The sequence below is a fragment of the Hetaerina americana genome, unplaced genomic scaffold (genome assembly GCF_022747635.1).
Source record: "Hetaerina americana unplaced genomic scaffold, ioHetAmer1.1.p SCAF_7, whole genome shotgun sequence".
Taxonomy (NCBI): domain Eukaryota; kingdom Metazoa; phylum Arthropoda; class Insecta; order Odonata; family Calopterygidae; genus Hetaerina; species Hetaerina americana.
This window is the reverse complement of record NW_027287316.1, coordinates 17,303,830-17,327,059: the sequence shown is the minus strand read 5'-3', so window position 1 is coordinate 17,327,059 and position 23,230 is coordinate 17,303,830. Positions and strand designations below refer to the sequence as shown.

The 23,230-nt window shown below is 39.5% G+C and overlaps 1 protein-coding gene across 1 annotated transcript in view; it reads right to left on the bottom strand.

The window, feature by feature from the left end:
* Window positions 1–23,230, bottom strand: part of Dmtn (transmembrane and coiled-coil domain 2 protein Dmtn) — a 251,103-nt gene that overhangs the window by 134,136 nt on the left and 93,737 nt on the right. The window contains exon 2 of the mRNA XM_071595354.1: window positions 17,421–17,778. Within this exon, the coding sequence (XP_071451455.1) occupies window positions 17,421–17,629 (209 nt within the window). The 5' untranslated portion in view covers window positions 17,630–17,778. The remainder of the gene's footprint in view (window positions 1–17,420; window positions 17,779–23,230) is intronic.

Genomic DNA, 23,230 nt, shown 5'->3' with positions numbered 1-23,230 from the left:
TATAATTCTTAATTATAATCTTCATTTTCCAAATTATTGAAAAAAAATCATGCAGTGATTAGCCATTAAAATTCATGTCGTGATCCCGTCATGCCGGGATCAGCTGCGACTTTTAATAAATACTCGACGCTTTGGGCCCCTTTCTGTGAGCGTAATCGGAAGGAAATCGCAGATAATCCTAAAAATGTGTTTTCTAAGCTTCTATTTTAACATTAAAAGTTAATATTTCAGAATTAGTCATTTTTTCATTCTATTTTCTTGATAACAGGGGATTTGTCTATTGATAACGATTTGGGTAAGGTTAATTGTACTCGTTGTAATGCAGTTCCCAGCATTTTTAAGTGAACCGTGCACTTCACATATATGTATGTCAATTAAGACGCGTTATCTACTACCGACTTGACTTCGCATTGAAATTGGCATTCGTTTGAAGGTTTTTAAGTACACGTATTCTGCACAACGATGGATTAATACAACCCATTTCGTGCATTGATTGAGGATGGAGATCATCGCTTATTTTGTGCCTGTTGGACAATATTTATCATGGTCACTTCACAGAGAAGGTGTTTAATATTTCCTCAGAACTAGCCACAAAAGTGTGTCTCCAAATTGTACTTGGCATAGGTTAGTACAATGAACCAGTTATGTCTCGCGGGATCATACCATTCGTCCATGGTTAGGGGGCAGGATACTGGCTCTACTTTCAAAATCGATTAGGATGACCGGCTGGTGTGGGTTGGGTTCGCTATAATTTAAATAACACAAACCAGAGAAAATAGTCAAAGAACTGCGGGGATGCCTCAGTAGCTTAATTGGTTAAAGTACTCGGCTTAAAGGACAACGAGGGATCCGGGTTCGAATCCCGGTCAAGGCGAATGATTTTTACACTTTGAAATATCGGAATTTCAGAGAAAAAAGCACAGACTTATAAAACACATTGAAGAGTAGTTCAAAGTTCCCGAGGCATGAGTATCACGATAGTAGTTTCCATGTCCGATGGAAAATTCGCAAAAATTCCGGAATACTTCAACTTAAAACCACGGGTGTAAAAAAATTACAGTAGCCTAAAATCATTCAAAAAAGCAAGCATTTCCCTCATGGATACCTTCAGGATAAACGATGGTAAATATAAAAAAATGAAAACGTGCTAAATAGATAAAACTTCCCCTTCTAGTCACTCACTCACGTGCCTCTATCGAGTTTCTCTGATCTAGATATCGCAGCGTTCCATAACGGCTCAAATGGCTAGGAAATGAACCGTCTCCTCACTTTAACACCTCAAACAAACACTGCCATTATACGTTTCGAGTACATATCGCGCGGCGAATAAAGGGAAGAACGAGGAGAATGTAAGAGAAGAGGGAGAATGCGAGAGAAAAAGGCAAAGGCCCATTCTCTAAATCAAAATTCCTACACCCCAGCCTCCAGCGCACTTTACACTTCAGGGAAGACTGAATAATGGCTATAATTCAGCACTGAAATCCCTATTGAGTTCAATTATTAGTTCCTACGCGTGAATGTCATTTGGCATAGCCAAACTAACCATGAAACCATTTCAGAGCATGGAGAGCAGCGAGAAATGTTCAGCAGGGATGCCCATATGCCCAAGAGACGAAAATTTCATCGATCGACATCCTCCTGAAACAGGTCATGTTGAGATGCTTCTGCACATGTTCCCTTGATTAAAGGTATCGATTAAAAAAAGGAGAATAAGGGCGGCAAACCCATTTCCGATCCTTAATCGACCAGGCGAGACCAATCCAGTTATACAATCGACTACATAGTATGTGTTACCCTTACCGCCAACAAACCGAATAAAGAATAGGGTTTTCATAGGGTACGTTGAAAATTACTACATTATTAATAGTAAATAGAGATATATTTTACTCGTACTTAGTCGATTTCCCTCTCACAGTTATAAAAAAAAACAAAACAAGTTATTCGTCCTATGACAAACTGGAAGTATTTGTCAACATGAACTCAACCATCAACCCCGACTACCATACGGGATCCCATGAAAGAATGGAGCAATTAAAAGTTATGTTTATCCAGTAAATTACAATTTTATAATTATTTCACAAATAACCTGTGCAACTTAAAAATACAACATTTGAAAAACTCGAAATAGTTTTCAAGTACGAATAATTTTTTATTCATCCATTCGTAAATGAATTCCAAGTGCAAAAATATTCACCACCCTAGCTTTATCCCACCTTTCAGTAAATTAAAATTTTCCCCGGTCCATGCTTGGTTCTCGTTGTTATTGTTACGCTGTTATTGTCTTTTGTCCTCTTTCATGTTTGTTATATTTTTCACTGTGAAAAGGCGCTACTGCTGTATGTGAACAATGTTTTAAAATAAAATAAATAAATAAAATAAAACCAAAGCGAAAACATACAAACAGGTTTTTGACCGGCGAGAGATTTTAATGGCAAGTTCAGTTGGAACATTGGAACCCTTTAAGTCTCATTGGACACGCCGATGGTTAATTAGGCACTCGCTCATTGAGATGACAATCCCGCGAGGGAATATCTTCAATCCACTGAGAGGACGGAAAATGGTTGGCGCATGGAACGAATAATAATAAACTCATCAGCACGAGGCATTCTGTGTGCAGGCCGGAGGTGGAGGCAAAGTTACGGAAAAATAAAAGTTATCCGACAGCGTGGTGATTGAAACACATGCAAGCCGTGCAACTGACAGCAGGGTCGAGATGGATGGGATGAACGCAAAGCCGAAGGAAACAACGAGCACACCACTTCTGGATTCCTTGCACCTTGACTGAGCTACCACAGTTTTTGCGTCGGGGGAGGGGTGGGCGGGAGAAGGAGGGATTCCTAGGGGATGAACGTAAGAAGTCAGCGGAAATAGGCACGCAAAATTAAAATTCCGGCAAAAAGTAACTTAGTGCGAAGAGCAACTCGAGTTTGACGCCATGACATCCCATTTAAATGAAACAGGACGAGGGAAAAAAATGGCATGTTACTCGCTTGTTTCTGCAGTACACCCTCGAGCTTAGCCTGCATTTATTACACGACTCCATTTCGTGGATCGTTAATTGTGCATTTCAGGACTGCATAATATGAGCGTTAAACATAACTCGCGGTAAGATGAACAGAGAAAATTGTTGGTCGTGTTGAGCATCAGCATCACAAACTGGGATTAAATGATAGCGACGTCACTCACCCAACAACAGCACATGGACAATACCTACACCAACTGTGAAGTATGATATACAGTACAAAGCTTTAGTAAAACAGCACAAATTGATCGCAATGACACGCCATTTCAACCATATGGCCAAGTAAATAAGAGAAACCGGAAAGACGTGAGAAATTCGAAAACACTAATCATTTTTATTTCAATTGATAATAAAATTGAATGGTAATGCGTACACTTACTTGCTAAGGCAGAATAAGGACTCCACAAGTAGCCTCTACTTCCGGAATCCTCTTCTGAGACTGGGTGCGGTGAAAAATATAAATATTCTCAAAGATATAAATAAATTCATTCAGGGCGGAAAAAAGAGACAAATCCAACACCACTATCTAGTGTAATGTTGTGTGTGCGTGTGTGTATGAATATATATATATAGACAAACACACACATATTAAACATTTTCCTAAGGTAAATTCTTTGTTATCTCTTCCAATTTCAAGATCACATTTTTATTTCCAAGTGAGTGAAACACGCGAGAACACCAACCTTTGCTACGAACGTCCATTTTTTTCCGCCGTTATACACATATACCTATTGCACGAGAGTTATACTTCTAAAGGTCAATCTAGTCGAGGTGTAGCGATAAAATCGTGATGAATGAACGCCTCCGAAGGTCGATTCTTATTCTGGAATTTCTGTCGCGAGGGAAGTCACGCCAACTCAATCCGATCAACCCATTCCAAGGGACTAAGCTTATACTTAACACAGGAACACAATTCCAATGCAACATGGGAGGGATAATGGAGGGCAAATCTATAACGGGGAGCGGCCGATTCCAGAACGGTCATCCATGTAAGCATTCGCTATTTCAACTATGGATGTAGCAACATGATAATTTCATCGAACAGGTTTTTCGCTAGTTCTCCCGTCAACAAAAGATAACTCGACTGAGCAGTTTATTTTCCAGAAATACGTCAAGGAACATATTTTCGGGATTGAATACGATTGAAATATATTTTACCCCGACACGATGGAAAATATAAATTCGCAAAAACCCGCATTTTTCCAAAAAATACGAAAAATTTATCCTCTTAAAGAATTGAAACCTGTACTCGATGCCACATTAATCTATAAAAAATAATATTTATCAGAGAATAATTTATTTTTAAGGTATTTCTTGTTACTTAAGAATACACGCGAATTTCCTACCGAGCGAGAGTCCGAACGAGTCCGATTTTCCTCCGAAATTTATTAACTTAAGTAATGGAATACCCACAGTATGGTTTATTTCTTGTTTGATAGCATACGACAAATACCTTGGAGGAGATGAAATGGATATTTAAACAGTTGCATTGGATATCTTTTAAAAATTCAGATACACCATAAACTTAGTGCTATCATCACAAAATGCCTCCTTATCGCTCGCCGATACAAGAGCCTCGGTCCCTACAACTATATGTTAATAATGGTTGTAGAGACGGTTGATGAAATCTTTTCTGGGCCAAATAATAAGTAGAAAAAATTGACCTGTGACGCCACGCATTGAGCTCATGTATATTTTTAAAATAAATAATATATAATACTAAATAAATAAAATATAACTATCATCTGAACTGAAAAGTACATATAATTTATACCCTTGCCTATTATACTCTCAGGTAACTTGCAAACCCAAAGTGAACCTGCTTTCCAGTTGTATAATAGTGAAACACTCCTCCCTATAATTAGTATTCTCCGAGGTTTCCACTATGATGCACGGAGGATTAAGTCAGTATGGTTATAATTAAATCATACGGTTTCATACGTTTTACGAACTAACAATCGTTCTAAGTGTCGATAGGACGACATCCAAATAGCATATTAGCGACTCCATGAGTTTCAAATTCAGTTGTAATATGTCTGAAACTCAATATCACATGAATTACAAAACTTTATCAATTAGAGAAGTCTCCAATTTTCTCCTCCTCTAGCTAAAAAGGGGTTCCTCATTAATGGTATCCTGCAAACAGGCAAAAATAAACACCTCCAACTCATGATGATCCGAAACCAAAACCACACCTCATCGTCAAACTTCAAGCTACTTCTGCAAAAGTTTTAACCATGGCCAAATACTTACCTCTTAAAGACATACAATGGTTGGGAAAGCATGCGGAAGTAAAGCAGTGGGTATCCAAGTTATTATGCTTTGAATTCTGTGAATTTTTCCGAATAGGAGATACTATAAAAAACTGAAGTACTATCCAGTTTCCATGCATGCCACACCCCTGACAGGTACTAATGGAAACTCCGGCATGAATGCAAGTCAATAAATCGATCAGCAAATCTAATCTATTCCGCAACGTACACAACGGCCATCAGATTCACCGAGGAGTATGAAGGCGGACGTCACAATAGATGCTACGATTTTACAGTATTGTTTGAATGCAGGATTTCGAGAAAATTTTTTTCGGGAAATTTCCTATCAAAAATTGCCTAATTATTTAAAATGAAAATGTTTCCTCGGATATATACCTGCTACTTCATATTAGAGAAGTCGTTTGCCGTTTTCACTATTTTCACGCGCGGCTTCCCAAAAAACCTAATTGTCTAAAATAGCACTGTTATTCCTTACTCTCCTATATTGGTTCATTACATTCACGACCAACCACAATAATACAGAACCGCCAAATGAGTTAACGGAATACAGATATATAAGATGAACTATTCTTCGCAAAATAAGGAGAGATGAGTTTACGTCGCATAAAATATAAAGCAGAAAGGAAATATTTGTTAGCATAAAAAAATTTTCACTCCAATTCTTTAAAAAGTGTTGATTATCATACACACCACCTTTTGGCACTCGTGTTATACAACAGACTACGGTATACATGCAAGAGAAAAAAATACTATACGGACAAACAAACGTGGCCGGAATACTGGATGGAAATCAAAATTTAAATACATTTGCAACTGCTTTCAAGAGTAGTCTGACAAAGTAGACAAAATGCCTGCAGATTCGTCATGTAATGATAGACTAAGCGCGCTGAGCACGGATTCAAACGTAGCAACCAATGGTGTTAGCTCCAATCACGACGGTCTTGCATGCCAGGCCATACAACGTTGGCCATCTGGTGGTCAACTCTGAAGTTTTTCTTTCGTGAACAGTTATCGAGTCTCGGGAAAGATGTCAGCACCAGAGGTAAACCTGCCGGGATTTGAAATTATCCAAAAGCGCGCTCGCAATGAAAGCAGGAAGCTATTGCCACATTCGAAGCACAACACCATCAACATATTATGTATGATTTAAAAAAAGACGATTAATGAGACACCTAGGAAATAAATGAATGGAGAAAAGTCCAGCTTTCACTCACGTTTTTTTACTTGACGATAATAACATGTCGGTTGGGTGTAACTCCAGATTCAGCTAAACTCAACTAGAGAAGAATATTAACGATTGATATGGCCAAAATACATGTTTAGAGAGAACCTAAGCAGTTAAAACATGGGTAATGCATAGTAACACACAACACATATTGATTGATTGATTAAGTTTATAATTCTATTTCCTTGTGTCGAGCGTTCAATTACAAATAAAATACTCTCGTCTTAAACTTCCAAGTGACTGGATGAAAGTTTAAAACCAATACTTTTCCCACAACTAAGATAGCGCATTTACTGAAATGATTTTTTAAATCCCTATGATGACGAAAATATCTCCAGCACTTTTTAGAAAGGTTTGGTAGATATTTTCAAAAGATATTTCGCATGTGCTATGAAACTAAGTGTGTCAAATACGCATTTTCAATTTGTTTAACGAAACTATAACAAACTAAAAAATTAATTAATAAATTAAATCGTAGGAAGAAAATACAAATATTAAAATTTTTATCTTTAACAACAGTATTACTCGATCACTGCATGCGCTTTTGAATGATGTTCTTGGAAAAATAATGAAAAATTAGTAATTGTGCTACCAGTACTTGCATCTTATTCCTACGTCTATGAGTTGTATCATCACGCCCTTAATGGCAGGAAAAAAGAACTCATTCTTCCAATTCTCTATTTTACCCCGTAGTACTACAATTAGAGATACCGAATAAGAACACAAAAAAATCGATTGGATGAATGACACGACACTGTGCACTCGCTCTGAACTAAAAGAAATAGGGAAGGCACACTGACAAGAAGAAGATCCACACACAACTAGCATAAAACAGGAATGAACTCACCAATTTTCTCACAAAGAGAAATCGGACGAAAACGCCATGGTAAACCACATTCAAGGACAATAGAAACGAACTAATGAAAATTCCGAGCGGATGCCTTCCCTCTGAACGGAGGAAAGAGTCCTAGGGACTTCTCACGACAAAAAATGTTCGGAAACTCCACAAAACCGAGGGGAAAAAAAGGAGTATCGAACGGGTATCATTCTAGACGAGTGGTGCGCGGACGTGAACGCCGCGGCGGGAAGATCGGTGGGTATCGGAACAGATGGTGCTGGGCGGGAAAGCGGGGAGGGGGTTAGGAGAGGGGGGAAATAGGGGGAGGGGAGCAGCGACCATACCCCGCCCCCTTTGATTCGAATCGCCTCGGGAAGCAGCAGTCTTTAAGGATGTGGTGAGTGGAACAAGACGGACGAGCGTTGCAGTGGCGGATGCAGGGAGGCCTGCTGGCAGCGCGGCCCTCTGGCGGGAGAGGTTGGGGGGGGGGGGTAGGCTTTGTGATGCGGAGCCGGGGGATGAGACGTCGAGAACAAAAGAGGGCGATTAAACAGGCGAGGAAGGGGAAATGACGACGGGGGAGGTCAAGGAAATGACCCGAGAGATGGAGAAGGCCGAAGGGTGGGGTCACAGGCTAGTATTAACCACAAGGTAAATCGCCTTAAGTGCCGGAATATGAAAACCATATATTTTCCCGCCTCTGTTTACTACGGACCTTTATTGTGACTCTTACGCATTAGTGCAAGATAATGTAAACTACGGCTTTCGTGCCTCACTTCTTAATGAGGGTATACAAGCCACAGAGTTGAAAACCTAAAAAGACTACTCGTTAAAACGTTTGAAAAAAGTGCCATGACTTACACCCGTGACTTGAAATGGCTGTGGTACGATAATAAATAAATATTAGCTCGCAATCACATCGATAAATCCGATTCTAATATGAGTAATGTCGGCTCTGCTTGGCAAATGTCTTTCTTTTCCATCTCTCACTAATGGTGAGCGAGGATTGCTCCTCTTATTAACTTTGAATTCTTTCACTAGCACATACGACTTCTACATATTTCATGACCGATTATTAATAAATTTTCCCAAAAGGCGATCATTGGACGTAATTATCGGCAAAACCTGAAAGCTTAGAATGTATCGGAAGGCCCTCGCATACACACGAAGGTCACACCGCGAATGGCGCAATAAATTTCCTAACCGCCGACAGAAAAAGACGAATCGCTGAAAGGAGAATCTCTAGGATGGGTTCCCAGAAACATATCACAACCTTGCGTCTGTCACCAATCGATGGAAAAATCAGATGAAATGCCTCCCCAGGGCCTGAGTACAGAACCGCTTCCGAATTTAGAACCCCGCACCGAGTGCTGCTTTTCGCCCGCACACATTACTATTATTTTTGCACGAGAGGACCTGAAAACGGGATCGGCACGACGGCCGCGACAACACAATTCCCGGAGAATATGGGACCCAGCAAGGGCAATGGAAATTTTTTTCCGGGTTTTAGGAAAGTTCTCCCGTTGATCAACTCACCCGACCTTCCGCTGTCCCGTCTGCCGGCCAGAAGGAGATACTCCGCTCCTCGCTGCAGAAAGAAAACACCTCTCGGAGCGAGCGAGCACGTGTCGGCGAGCGGCGGCTCGACGACTCGGCCGACTCTAAGAAGTTGGGAAGGCGGCCGGCGGCCAGCTTTCCCCGCACGTTTCGAGCGCAGGCCGAACTTGGATCACGCCAATCGATCGGGCGGAATTTGCGTTTCGAGGCACGATAGCATCGACCGTTCTTCTCCGCCTTCCCCTTTCCTCCCCACACACACACACTTAATTTTTAAATTTGATACGTTCCACGAGGTGACAATCACCACCCTAAACCAGATACCCGAATATTATCGGACGCGAAGTAATTCCCCTTAAATCACCGCAACCATTTCTCTAAGATACTTACTGAGCTTCATACCTCTAATTTCAATCTCGGTGGAAACGGAACTGGTTTTACGTGATCTTATTCGCAAGGATTTAACCTTGATCCGCCTCCGCGGCACCCTTTGATCAATCAATCGAAATTCCATAGTCCAGATTTCAGAAGATCTATCCTTTCGTTTTTGCAGTCAGCCACAACCACAGCACCAGATGGAAAATCTCATTATCCAGAACCACAATAAATACGGGATGCTGGTCTTCCCGCGGCAAAAAACTAAATTTGCTTCCCAGAAATGTTTTCACGTTAACGCTTTCTCCTCTGGTGTATTGGGAATTGCATGTAAAGCAAGATACATTTCAAGTTAATTGAGCACTTAAATATGTCAGTTATGGAACTTGGCAATAAGTTAGTTTCGTTAAACAAAAATATAATGTTTAGTATTTTTACCAGCGATCTTTAATATCGACCAAGGTTTTGCCCGTACATGCCTTACTCAATTCATCATATAAGTTTCGACCGAAGAGACGACAGCTCTCGATAAATTCGCACCAGATTAGAATCGGTTCGCGGAGCAGATCATTTTGTACGACGAAAACTCGCACAATCGTCTTTTCAAATGATGACCACCAAAAGAAAAGTCCCAGGATTCGTGCAAGAGGGAATTCACATGGTTGGCATTGATTCACAACACATAAACAAACACATTACGAGAGAAGGAAATTAAATGTAAGACATTCATATTTATATATCATGACACGGATTTAATTGGTTCTTTACCAAAGGGAGAGCTTTGAGGAAATGTTTTGAAGCACAAATTTAACAATTATCCAGATATTTTCTCTTGCCTTCATCTTAGTGAAAATATTCCCTAATTAAACGAGATCACAGAGTGAACTAAAGGTTGCCTGAAACCTTTGAGAAAACTGAAGCGATGAAAGTTTTCATAATGATGATGGAAATCACTTTCCCGTTCAGATGACTAATACGTATTAATGACTGTTTAGCTAGGCGATAAAAATTAGATATTTTCAGAAATTTATATCTTTTTGTGCAAACATTCGTCCAAATAAGGTCTGAGTATCTGTTTAAGTTTCACATGAGATAAAAGTCAATCACAATTCAGAGCACGATTTGATATCGCCAATAATTGAATGCAATTTATTGAAACAACTTTCAATTGTACAGAGTGTCCAAGGAACAAAACTCCTTATCGGGTAAATAAAAGAACGGTGCATTAAATTGGCACAAGGAATTTAACAATTTCCTGAGAAAATATCATTACTTTGCATAGCCTCCTTAAATGGCCTCACTTCACATGCCTTGAAAAAGTATCGAGGAGAATCGAGGGTGTAGCTGAGTAGTGACCCATATGTTATCCGCGGCACGAAGAAATAAAAACATCATTCACTATTCTACGACGGAAGTGCGCAAGAGTAGTTCAAAGCGGTTCTTTCGGCGCCAACCTCGCTACACACGCAACCGTCTCTTCAGCTAACCAGTCGAAAGAGGAGTAAATAATGCATTAGGCGAGAGCATGTGCAGACTTCATTGATCCTCGAAAATAGAATAGAAAGGTTTTTCAATCGCCTCCAAATGATTTGGTAAGTACCACGCTTTACTGCATCCGGATAATGTGTGTACTCTAAGCCTTGATGTACATTTACGAAGAATTGAAGTTGAATCTTTTGCTAATGAGTTCCCTGGCAGTCAAAACGTCAAAAATACACGCGACATATTCTACTGAATGTCAGCATTAAAAAGCATACGTATACCACTATAAAGCAGGTGATTCCCGGTGAGAAACTCACAGAGTGACTTCCAATATTTGAACCATTATCTTCCCACTTCCCACACTTCGGCTACAAATCAATAATGCTAGCATACACGAAACATTTGGTATACACTCTTCTATTCTGTGTTCACATACACTTTTGCAACAAAACAACAAACATTTGGACTCACTTAAAGAACTCCTATAAACATAATTATCCTTCTTTTTAGGCCTCAACTCATTTTAAGTCAAAATCGATAATACCGCACGGGATAAAGAAAAATAATTTTACTGCGAGGTTAAACCTATTCTGAATACTGCATGAGATACCACTTACGTAGGGACATGCATCAATTCACTCCTCCAGTTTCCGAGTAATTTTCATTACTTCCGAAAAATGAAAAATATTCGATTTTTAAGCAAAAAATCAAATTCCGTACCGATTTCAGGACATACAAGAATGTAAAAGTGTGACAATTCCCTGGAAATCTAATCCTTGCAATAAAAATAATGTTGAACAGAAAAACCTACTTCGGCTACGACGATAAAATTGCAACCCTTCTTGTCCTGCCATCTTCCATTTTCGCGTTAAATAAGCAAAAGCAATTTATAAAGGCAAAAATATCACATAAACACGGGAAATAACAAGATAAACCGAACACGCACGCATACGCCCGTCCTTTGTGAATAGTACAACAACCAATTACCGTCCGGGCCTTTCCCAGGCAATTTTTATTTCAACATTCGCGTAAATATACATTTTTTGGGCTTCCGCAGATTTTGTTCCGCAATTTCCGCCCGACCTTTCGCTGTTACCTTTTCACTTTTCCTTCTATTCCGGAAGTCAAATTAACGAAAAAAATTATTATTCGGCGACACTGGCCACTATTACCTAACTACATTCATCCGAGAAGGGGCATGAGATAAGCGCATTTCCCAATGCAATCCTATGGTGAACTGTTTTTTTTTCTCATCTCCGAGAGGGGAGGAGGATTACGCAAGTCTGTCGGCGTTAAGCCCATCCATCACCGGATTTCGTTCCGCTAAATTTTGGCCGGATTCGAAATCAAAGCAAATGAGGAAAAAAAGCATGCCATTAATGACCACCCAAAGTAGTAGATGTGTATTTTCATATCATTCCTCCATCGATGATTTATCCAAGCAGGAAGAATTGCGCATTTCGGGAATTAACTGACGAATAAAGATTTCAATTTTCAATTTGATTCACCGAAGCTACACTTTTAAAATTAAACTTTTCTGTTTAATTTCAAACCTCGTGCAATGAGGCGTGGAACCCTTCTGGGTGAAACGTTCGGCTACTAATCGTAGGGACCCATCTTCAAATCCGTCAGCGTCTCTTACTTCCACCCAATTAAATGTGATTTTTCCGGACACCGAATTTTTCCCCTGGAACGCGAGCTGCAATGGGTTAGGCATCGGCCCTATACACGGATACTTGAATTGAATACGCCACAGGGCTTAGCAAGTGGCGATACCTAATCTCACCATTGAACCAACCTTGAAGCTGATTACTCTATGGTTTTAAACCTTCAGTTTCAGGCAAAAAAAAATGGTTTCTCACATGTTTGCACAAGGTGAAATAAAAATTTTTTTAAGGCATGATCACCATCCTGCTTCCTTGCGATAAAATTCCTCGCGAGCCGTACATTAAATAATTAATACCTACGAATAGGTAAGCATGATCAAGTATTATTACAAACAATTTTTACGCCCCGCCGAAATTCTGCTTCCTCGATGAGACAAGCGCATTTATGTTGACCTCCAAGTTTTTAAATCACTGCAAAACCACTATGCGAGAAATAAAACAACTCCTGGAATTTTTATAAGCGAAGAAGGCATTTCCGAACATCAAAATACCTACGCCAAGAAATAATGCTGCAGTAATCAATCGCAGTGCTATTTCTGCAGCATATGGACGGATAGTATGCACTTGATTGCAAATTCAACATTAATAGATTCCAATCCTTTACTAATTACATGAAATTAAACACGGCAACATTAGGGACGCTATTTCACGCAGAGCTTAACTGAACAACTTCTTCACTGAAAACGAACGTTGGATTGGGCGAACAGAATGAGCCGAAACTTATTAAAATGACCGGGGACTTATTGCAGCAACTTTTTACGCAGGCACACTATGTGATGATAGCCGATCGGAGAACAGTATTTGATTAGTTAGTTAATAATTAGGGACTCCGATTGACAGCGGTTAAAAACAACAAGACATCCGAAGAAAATTCAAGGAAAATCCACCGAGAAGTTTAATACGATGAAATATAATCCACATTGATTGACAATACAACAATTAACGAAGGCTTAAGAGACCGGACGTCTAAGAGTAGCCGAGAAGACGACTCCTGGGATCCGACGCCGCGCGACAATCCCAAAAACGCAAAAAAAAAAAATGCTACTGTAGAATCCGTTGAACGAGTTGAGGGCAGAAGCCGTTCTCCGGCACCCTGCCCAACTTCTAGGCGAAGGGTAGAATTACTTGTCTCGAAAACTTCCACCAAAAAGCATAAATACGTATGGCTTAGCTGAAGGCGAAACTTTTTTGATTTGGGAGCATTAAGGACACTCGCGTCGGACGAAAGTAATTCCTCTTTCTTGGGAAGGAATAATTCAAGTGATTCGAGATAAACTCGCCCTGTCACGAAGTACTTTGTTCTCCCGATTCAGGCAAACGCATTTAATTCCAGTGCACGCACGGAGGAAGTACCGGGGAGCGGGTTGAAACAAGTGCGGGGAATGTACGCGCGCACCGAAATATACTATATATCTACAAAGACCCAAGGCCGTGCGACTGGGCAGCAGATATACGCGTACGATATATCCTCCCGGGAAGTAGACTCTATTAATAAATACGATTCACGGAAAAAAGCAATCGCACAAATAACATCCTTTCTGCGTGCAAAAAAACGAAACATATACACAACGTGGTAAAATATTCGACGGAATGGACCAAATATTCCGTCCACCACTGCGCAATGGAAATAAGCAAAATTATACCGCGCCTGAGCTTCGCGCATCTTAAATTTACCAATGACATCTCTCGAGAATATTAATAGAATAATTCTTGGAGTCATAAATTACCCACTCTAAACTATAGGTATCCTTATTATAAATGTCAAGAAACTGCAGGAGATGCCGCAACAGTAACTTTTAACGGAGTCATCCGCTAATATGCATTTCAATGCAACAATTTCAGAATGTAAAAATCATTCGCCTTGACCGGGATCCCGGTCAAGGCGAATGATTTTTACACTCCGAAATTGTTGCATTGAAATATCCCTAATTAAAAAAAACAGCTTTATATACAATCAATAATAACCTCCCTACTTTCGGACCTGAACATATAATGCATAATCTTTCTAAATTAATGATTTTTCAATAACACTGCTTCTCTATAGCTTCACTCATAATTAAAACCAGAGCGAACGAACATAATGTATAATCATTCGCAGACCAGAGAATTACCTTAGTAATTCTATTCAAAAATATCTTCTGTTCATAATGATGCCGTAGATATCTGCACTTTAATTTTATCTTGTATTGGCAGAATGCTTCATTTCGCTCACATAAGAATTACCTATTCCCACTTGCTAAATGCAACGATCATAATGCAAATGGATATACTTCAAGTATCGCAATCGCATGAGGACAGATTTGGTGCTTTCCCGCTGGATGATTCTGAAGAATATGGAAGAGTGAGGTTTCAATGAACGACACGTTCGCTGAAACGTCGGCCATGGACCTCATGCCCTTGCTGTTGTCCGCCATGGCCTTTGGAAAAACTTAATATTGACCACTTTTGTTCATGAATAACGAACAACTGAACTTCATCAATTGTAATTTGAAATTTTAGATCCTTAAAGTAGAATATTAATCAAGTAGCTAATATTCGAATACCGAAAAAATCTTTCTTGATATATTTCACAAGCTAAGTTAAACTTAATTTTCATGAATTCCCAGCATGGGTAGGGTAGTATTTGAGTTTATGTAGTCAAGAGGGTAAGTGCCCATTAGGCAACCGAGATCATGAAGTGAAACTGAGCATAGCACATATTTTTGAAAAAGGGAGATTCTATTGATGGTCCATTCAAATATATAAATATATCAATTCCAAACATGGTTGAGGAATCTTAAAAATACAATGCCATTTCTTTCCCTTAACATAAAAAATATTAAACATTGAAGGGTGAGCTATAAGGTAAAAGGACTATGAAAAATACTCCACCATTCTTCTAGATAGAGCTGTGACATCTTACCAATAAGTTACGCTATAAAATCAAAGGAAATAGATAAGAGGTATAAGCAACAATAACACCACAATGCAATTTTTTTTTAAATATTATAGCACCAATTTGATATACAGAACAAACGATTTTATTAGGCATATCTAAATTTTCTTTTTCAAATTTAATCGTGACAGATCACACAGTTTACATAACATCATAACTATATGATTAAAACACATTGCACCAAATCTCCAAAAAAAAAAGTTTCAGCAGCCACAAGGTACATCAATAAAATACCTAAAATCATGAGGGTCTACAACACTAACGAGAAATATAAACCTTGTCGCTATAATAATAAATCTAAAAGAACGGAAGAAGAAAGATTTACGTAATTCAGCGGTAATAAGGAGAGTGAATTTCCTTATCGATTTGATAATAGTGTTTACTTCCAGCGATAAATTGTTCAAGTCTACCACAAATCCATTAATATTATACTCCGAGTTTTTCAATTGCACCATGCCTAATTTAGCCTATTGGACGTGGCCATCTGACTGGCCACGATCTATATCAATAGGCTCTCCGGAAAGCACATCAATATAGGATTCCACGAACAATCGCCCATTTCAAGAAAGTTATATTTTGAACAAATATCCTCAGGGCAAAAAAAATTGTTCCATCCAAGGTACAATGTGAAAGGACGGATAGCTACTACTTCTTTCACATAACTTTATCTACTGTTAATAAAATTAATCTAGGAGAAAATAAGTTATAAAAGTACACTTCAAGTAAAAATAACGAGCAAAAATTCACCTGTGGAATAAAATGAGAAAAAAAACGTCAAGGGTGGCTAATCAAAAGACAATTAGGAGTATTTCTAAAGCTTTTACCATGCCAAATGTAAAATTGCACACCAAACGATACATTAGTGTCATTCCAATTGTCAAGCACCGCAGGAGGAATACCCTCGGTTTTGAAAATTAGGAACGCCCTCGTAGGAATTGATTGCCTTCTCCTCCGTGCCTTTCCCGCACTGATTAGTTAACGAAGCGGAAGTTCACATGAACGAATGTTCCCACTTCTCCGGCATATTGACTTTTGCACCCACGTCACTTTCGTAATTGAATAACGACTTCAGGAAGACCTTTGCTCTTTCCAAGCGTTAATACATCTCTATATTTTATGAGACGTCCAAGTTGTCTCAGTATTCGGCCATTAAAATAAACTAACCAACCGCCCTGACCCACACTTTTTTAAGAGTTCCAATTTTATTTAATGATCCTACATAACAAAAAAGGAATACATTTTGAAATAATACAACGACTCCCATTTTCAACATCTTGGGAATGAAAGGCCGCTGCAGAGCCGGGCCACGGAATTTCCGCCAATGAGCTAAACTAATTCAAACATGAACTTGGTTAATGTAAGTTATGACACCAGATTCATTTTTCGAGTCATTTACATTCTAGAAGGCAATGAAACCGATGAATCAGTCCATTCATGTTTTTTTTTAAGCTAAGGCACATCAATTTTACAATCAAGTATTTAAGTGAAACATAACAGAGATTAAACTGGTGAATAAAAACAGAAAAATTCAACATAATAGAGAATGAAAATACAAAACGAGTCTAGATGAATCGAAGAATAATTTGAAGCAAAAGCTCATGTACATCAAGGAATTAGCTAACCGACCTATTTCAGTTTGTCACTAGCGACAGTACTAGAAAAGGGACACCAAGATCTACGACATTGGTTTTGCGGAAGCCTCATGACGGATGAAAACATCCTCTCATTCAAATCAGAACAATCATTTTGCGATTATTCACTCCTAATACCGAGGGCAAACCTTTTCAATGAGCAACCTTCCCAGAATTTCTATATCACCGATTTATTGGAGAAAACCAGTTTGTACCAAGCGGAAGAGAGCAATGCGTTTTCCCCGGGGCGGCGCGGCACGAAGGAGGAGGTAATGAGGTGTGCCACGAGGGACGACCATAAATCATCGCACCAAACGGATCCACCCGCGAAAGAGTCAATTAAACTAAAACAAAACGAACAAGCTCCAAACTTTGGGCGTTCGACGCGGGTCGCCCGCGGGGAGCGTGCACTCACCCATGCCTGCTGCCCTTGCCGGGGTGCGAGGAGGAGTTGCCGAGAGGCAACTGCGACGGGGCGACGGCCGGGCTGAGGCAGATGGGCGGCTGGGGTCCGGTGGGCGTCGGGGTCCCGGCCGCTAAGGACGGGCCGCCGGGTCGGGCGGGCGACGCGCTTCTACTCGAAGACTTGCTGCTGCCGGAAAGCGCGACCTGCAGACTATCCATCGCTGACCTTCGGAGGGGCGAACGGGGCCGCTTCAGGCGTCCTCGACGATCCCCGGCGGCGAAACATCCCAACGGACTGGACACCCAGGCGTCACGGGCTGCCGGATGAGCAGCGCCTGACGAATATCCGTTTCCCCCTGAAAGGGGGCCTAAATGAGACAGAAAAAGACATCGTTTAGACCCAGAGAAACTAGAAAAAGTTTTAAAAAAAGAGTAATCTAAAGGGCAAAATCATACAGAATTTTCATTTCAAATCCACGGAAAACTGGAAAGCATGAGCGATGCATGCAGTTTTTTTTAACAAAAAAATTGTATTTACGCGTGTAGATGAGAATTTTACAAACATTTGGTTTTAAAATAAGCCATTTTCTGCTTCAAACTCATTGAAATAAAGGCTGTCAGTTTCGTTTTAAAATATATAAACAACAAATATTGCAAAGTCGTCAATAATCGCATGCATATTTTGCATGGGCATTAAATATTTCCAACACCCAGATTTTATCAGTTCCACCAGTGCCTACCAGATTGCAAATGACTTCCAAGCGAGTTCAACTGAAAGAGCTGAAAACCCACCTGAAATCACCTTAGTTTTACTTAAGCCAAAATATACTGCAATAGACTAAACTCACAAGCCAAAGCCCACAGATCTCAAGATTGTGGAGGCCATGCATGCTCAATTTCTTGAGGAGTAAAAACTACTACGATATTCCACCTATTTTTAACTTTCATCATTGCTTACTGCTGAATTTTAACCCAGAACTTGGTAACTCATCCCCTGCTTAGCATTAAAGTATCTCCTCCCTGGGCCCACGCCGCGAAAATTTAGACATACTCGTATGACGACATTTTACTCTCCGAGGTAAACACTTCTGCTTTCCGAGTTCACTTCATTACTGAAATAATATTATGGTCCGCAGTACGAAATTACGCGCTGATTAAATAGGAAAGATTTTTTGCATTGATTACGCAAATATTTTACCATGAATGAAACTAAATGATAACGGATGAACAAAAGCAGTTAAGCGTTTTGCTTTCTTGAAATCATGCTAAATGCAGGAATACGGGGACGTGTTGCTTATTTTTAAGCACACTTAAGGAATAACATTATGAAATATCCTCAAAAACTCATTTACAAATGTGTCACATTAAAATGCACGGTAAAGCGAAAACCTTTTTTGAAATGACAGATTGCCACAGAATATCTTTTGTGATCAATTGCGATATTGCGATAACATTTTTTTTAAAGCGCCAACCGCTTGATTGATGAAAAGGGATCAAAAGGCGAGACATTCGCGGTAGTAAAGAACGTTAAATCATCTCAAGATGGTCCTCCGTCGCATACACGTATTTCGAGAAAGATGATTGATGACTAATGCAGTTATACATGCACAGAACACTTACGAAAATGTCACAGTCGGCAATACGGCTGAGAGGAAGAATTTATCGCGCCGCGGACAGCATTTTTGGAACTTCCAAGGGCAAAGTGCTACTCATTAGCAAAGAAAAAAAAATTATTCTTCACAACTCCTTAAACGTCTTTCTCCATTTAGAAATATATCACATCCATGAGACGTTTGCAACCGATAAAGGAGGATGGATACATTTTAAGTCTCAGCCATTTTAATTCGCACCTAGACTTGGCGAGTGACTCCCACGTTTCACTAATGTGTTTTTAATCGTCTGAAATTTAATGCTCAAACACCCGTTACTGCACCTCCATCACATTATCTGTCATTCATAAACACATTTCAATCCGCACAGAACCCCTACTGGAAGCATTGTTAACCTCTCGGAATATTTTACACAGCTATAACGTTTTTACGGAGCAGCTTCGTATTTATTACGCAATTCAATGAAACTAAAGGTAATGGCGCAGTTGGCAAGAAATATTTTTGTTTGTGGACAAGAGGTGGTTATTTTAACTCCGACGAGAGCTCAAAAAAACCAATGAAATTTCAACTAGCCACACAATCTGGTTAGCCCGGGGCCAGCTGATTCGCGTACTCTCCCATTGTTGGCTGATTCTAAATTCGTCTTCGGCTTGAAAGACAGCTTACCATTACGCCAAATTTCATTTTAAGGTAAGCTGCGAAAAAATAGGACTTCGAACGGCGAAGAATCTGAACCCAAAAGCCATATTAACGCAACAAAAGGTCAACCACTGAAACAAATAAGAATATCGAGAGAGATAATCTCGATTACTAAATTGGTCCCACCTATTGGTTCACTTTGACCCGTCGTTTACGAGCGCGATGCAAGGCCTTATAAATATATCTAAGGAGGTTGACACCTACGGTCGTCGACCACGTACTACACACGTGAACACAACCGAATCAAGAATAGACCACCAACAGGACAACCTCTAGGAAGAGAGAGAGAGGGGGGGGTCTTAATCAGCTTGGAACTAAATGTGCACTCGTGCCGGAAGTAAACGGACCACTCCTACTATAAAAGGGAGAGGTGATTCTCCCTCGGTCCGCAGTCAACACGGGATAAGATAAACCCTCGCCCCACAGAAATTCCCTTGGGAGTGAACCTTTCCTCGAGATTCAGCATTTCACCAAACCCACATTAAGTGCAAAATTTTATAACGCTAGGGACAGATGATGGGAGTCGCCGAAAACAAACAGAATGATGGAAATGAAATTTTCCTTACGCAAGAACATAATCCATGCTTTAATGCTATCTAAGGAATGGTATTAGGACAACTTACGGTAATACTAAAAAACTAATTAGATTTTAATCGTCTTGAGAGTCGCATTTATCCAGCCACGCGGTTCACCGATCGTGGCGTTCAACCACAAAAGTCGAGGTCGAAGGAATCAATTTTGCCCGAGGCCCCGATAATAATGCTCAGGAAAGGCATTTATCTAGAAAAGAAACGAACGATAACGAACAAGCCAATCCTTGAATAGTTAAATCCATCAAAGAAAAATGGTATAGGATTTAATTGCTTCTTACCTTGATAGATTTAAGAGGTATAACCGGTTTAGCGGCTTTATTTTAAAATGAAATGCGAGACGTATAGTGACTAAAAAGTTGCCCATTTAATAATTCTTTAGATATTCCTTTTTTGATAAATATACGAAAAATATTTACATAGTAAATTAAAACGTGTTCTCAAAGAGTAAAAGTATTCCGCTTATAAAGCTGAAGTCAAATATTCTGTTCGGCCATACCGACCTGAAATTTTCAAACATGTTTAAAAAGAAAAAAATGCAATGTAATCACTTATTTCCATTAACATTGGAAAGGCAAAAAGCCCTTAACATCAAATTTTTTATGAGAAAATTTAAGCCGATTGCTTTTTCCAATAATGACCACTTAACCTAACTACGACATAAACTATATTATTCAGCTTCTTTTGAAATGAGTTTACGCAAACATATCACTCCTTGCATTTAAAATTAATTATATCTAATCTCATAATTTCTATAAAAATTTTGATTGACATTTTAGCGACTAATAGTCGTACACCGAAAACCTTTAAAAAAACATCTAAAAAGCCTCGCTCTGAGCCCTGCTTAATACATTTTTGCAGTGGCTACATAATTCTGCGACTACAGTTGAGAAATGAATTCAAACATGTTCAATCCTTCCACATTCCAATCATCTTTTTTCATACAATTGGATGCCAAGTAATGGCAAACTGAGGAAACATTTTTATGATGCCCGTTCATACGCATTGACAATTTTGATTGTTTTCAACGACCAGAGTGGATTACATTTTCCTAAAATAATCAACGAGGAAGCATTTTCCATTGAGAGTATAAAAGTCGAATTACCGATTGGTGGATAACAACAGTCAACATTCTGAATAAATAGACACAGCGCACGGCGTACTTCTCGATTATCTCAACTCTTTAAGCGATGCATCCACCATTATCATTAATGTGAAGATAAAATTATTAAACTAAATTCAACTCCTACGCTTGTAGACTGAGGATTGTTTAAATTAATGCATTTGAAATTTTGCAAACCGATTATTTTAAATATACGCCTCTCGAGCATCAACTAAGTCGGGCTTTTTTGCGTAAGTCATCGCTTTGACGAAAAAGAAAATGTAATGATAATCATGACCGATAGGGCGATAGGGATAAAGAATTCTCTACTTTGAATCCAAATGAGTTCTTCCTATCTACGAGAGTCATCCGGAAAGTAGTACCCGTTCGTGAAATAAAGACACAAAAGTAAATATTAACAAACATAAAAAATTTTATTTGAAAGAGGATACTTTAAACTACTTCTCAACATAATCTCCAAGCAAATTAAGGCATTTGTCATAACGTGTGACAAGTTTCTGTATTCCTGCTGCATAGTCCTTCGCCGCCAGCTCATTGAGATACGCGAGGGACCCATCTTGCACAAATTTTTGCATAATGCAGATGGTGTTTAACAATTTCATGAACAATTGTTCGAGAAACATTGGGAAAATGCTCACAGATGTCATCAATTGTGACGCGCCGATCGTTCCTCACGAATTCGTCAACTGAGCTCACCAGTTGGTCTGTAATGACAGACGGTCTCTCCGAACGCTCATCGTCGTGTGTGTTCCCCCTCCCCATGTTGAAGTTGCGACACCACCGCCGAACAGACGACTCGTCCATTACATTGTCTCCATACACCTCCTTTAATTGGCGATGAATATCACATGGGCGAACGTTTCTTGCATTGAGGAATTTAATCACTGCCCTCACTTCACAACTGGCGGCGTTCTCAATTTTTTTAAACATTGTAAACAATCACAGAAACAACACAGGCAATGCTAGCGTCACGCAACTTGGCTCAGAGAAGGCAGACAAGCCACTGAAGCTATCTGACCTCGTCCAGCGGCTACTCGCGTCGTCAGCACTTCATGCGGCACGAACGGGTACTACTTTCCGGATGACCCTCGTATTACAACTGTAAAAACAAGGGCAGTTTCACGAGCGCGTAGATTACACCACAATACGCAAATATGACTGCTATCGATCTGGCTTCAAAACTTACACAACATTCCAGAAGAGCAACTACTTCCATAACCTGTTATCCAAGAAAAGAACATACGTCAAACCTCACGTATCACCATTAGTGAAGAAAATCACCCTGTTATCAACCTGTTAGCCAAGAAAAGAACTTACTCTCGTCAAACCTCACGTCTCACCATTAGTGAAGAGAAGAGTTTGAATATTTTTACAGACGACAAAATAGTTTTTTTACATAAGGTTTTGCGCTTCCTCCGATCCTATAAAAGTATTCAGACGCACTACCCCAGCTTAATTAAGGTTATTCATTTGGACACTTTCTATTTGACTCATTTATGGCTTATCATCTAAAGAGTCAGTGTCCATGTGAAATATAAAAAAATACAAGTATCGCTTAAACGGAAGCACAGAGCACTGGAGAACATAAACAATGGTCGAAAAAATGGCTAGCTTGAATGCAGTTTAAATTACTCTTCATGGAAAAAAATATGAGATATTATTGATTCCCTCACGTACTTTCTGTAAGTACTTGATTTCCAGATTCTCTATTAACGAGGCAACATGACAAATATCCTTTTGGTCCACTTAATCAATTCTAATTAACAGCAACACGCTCGATTAATCACTTAGCTATACC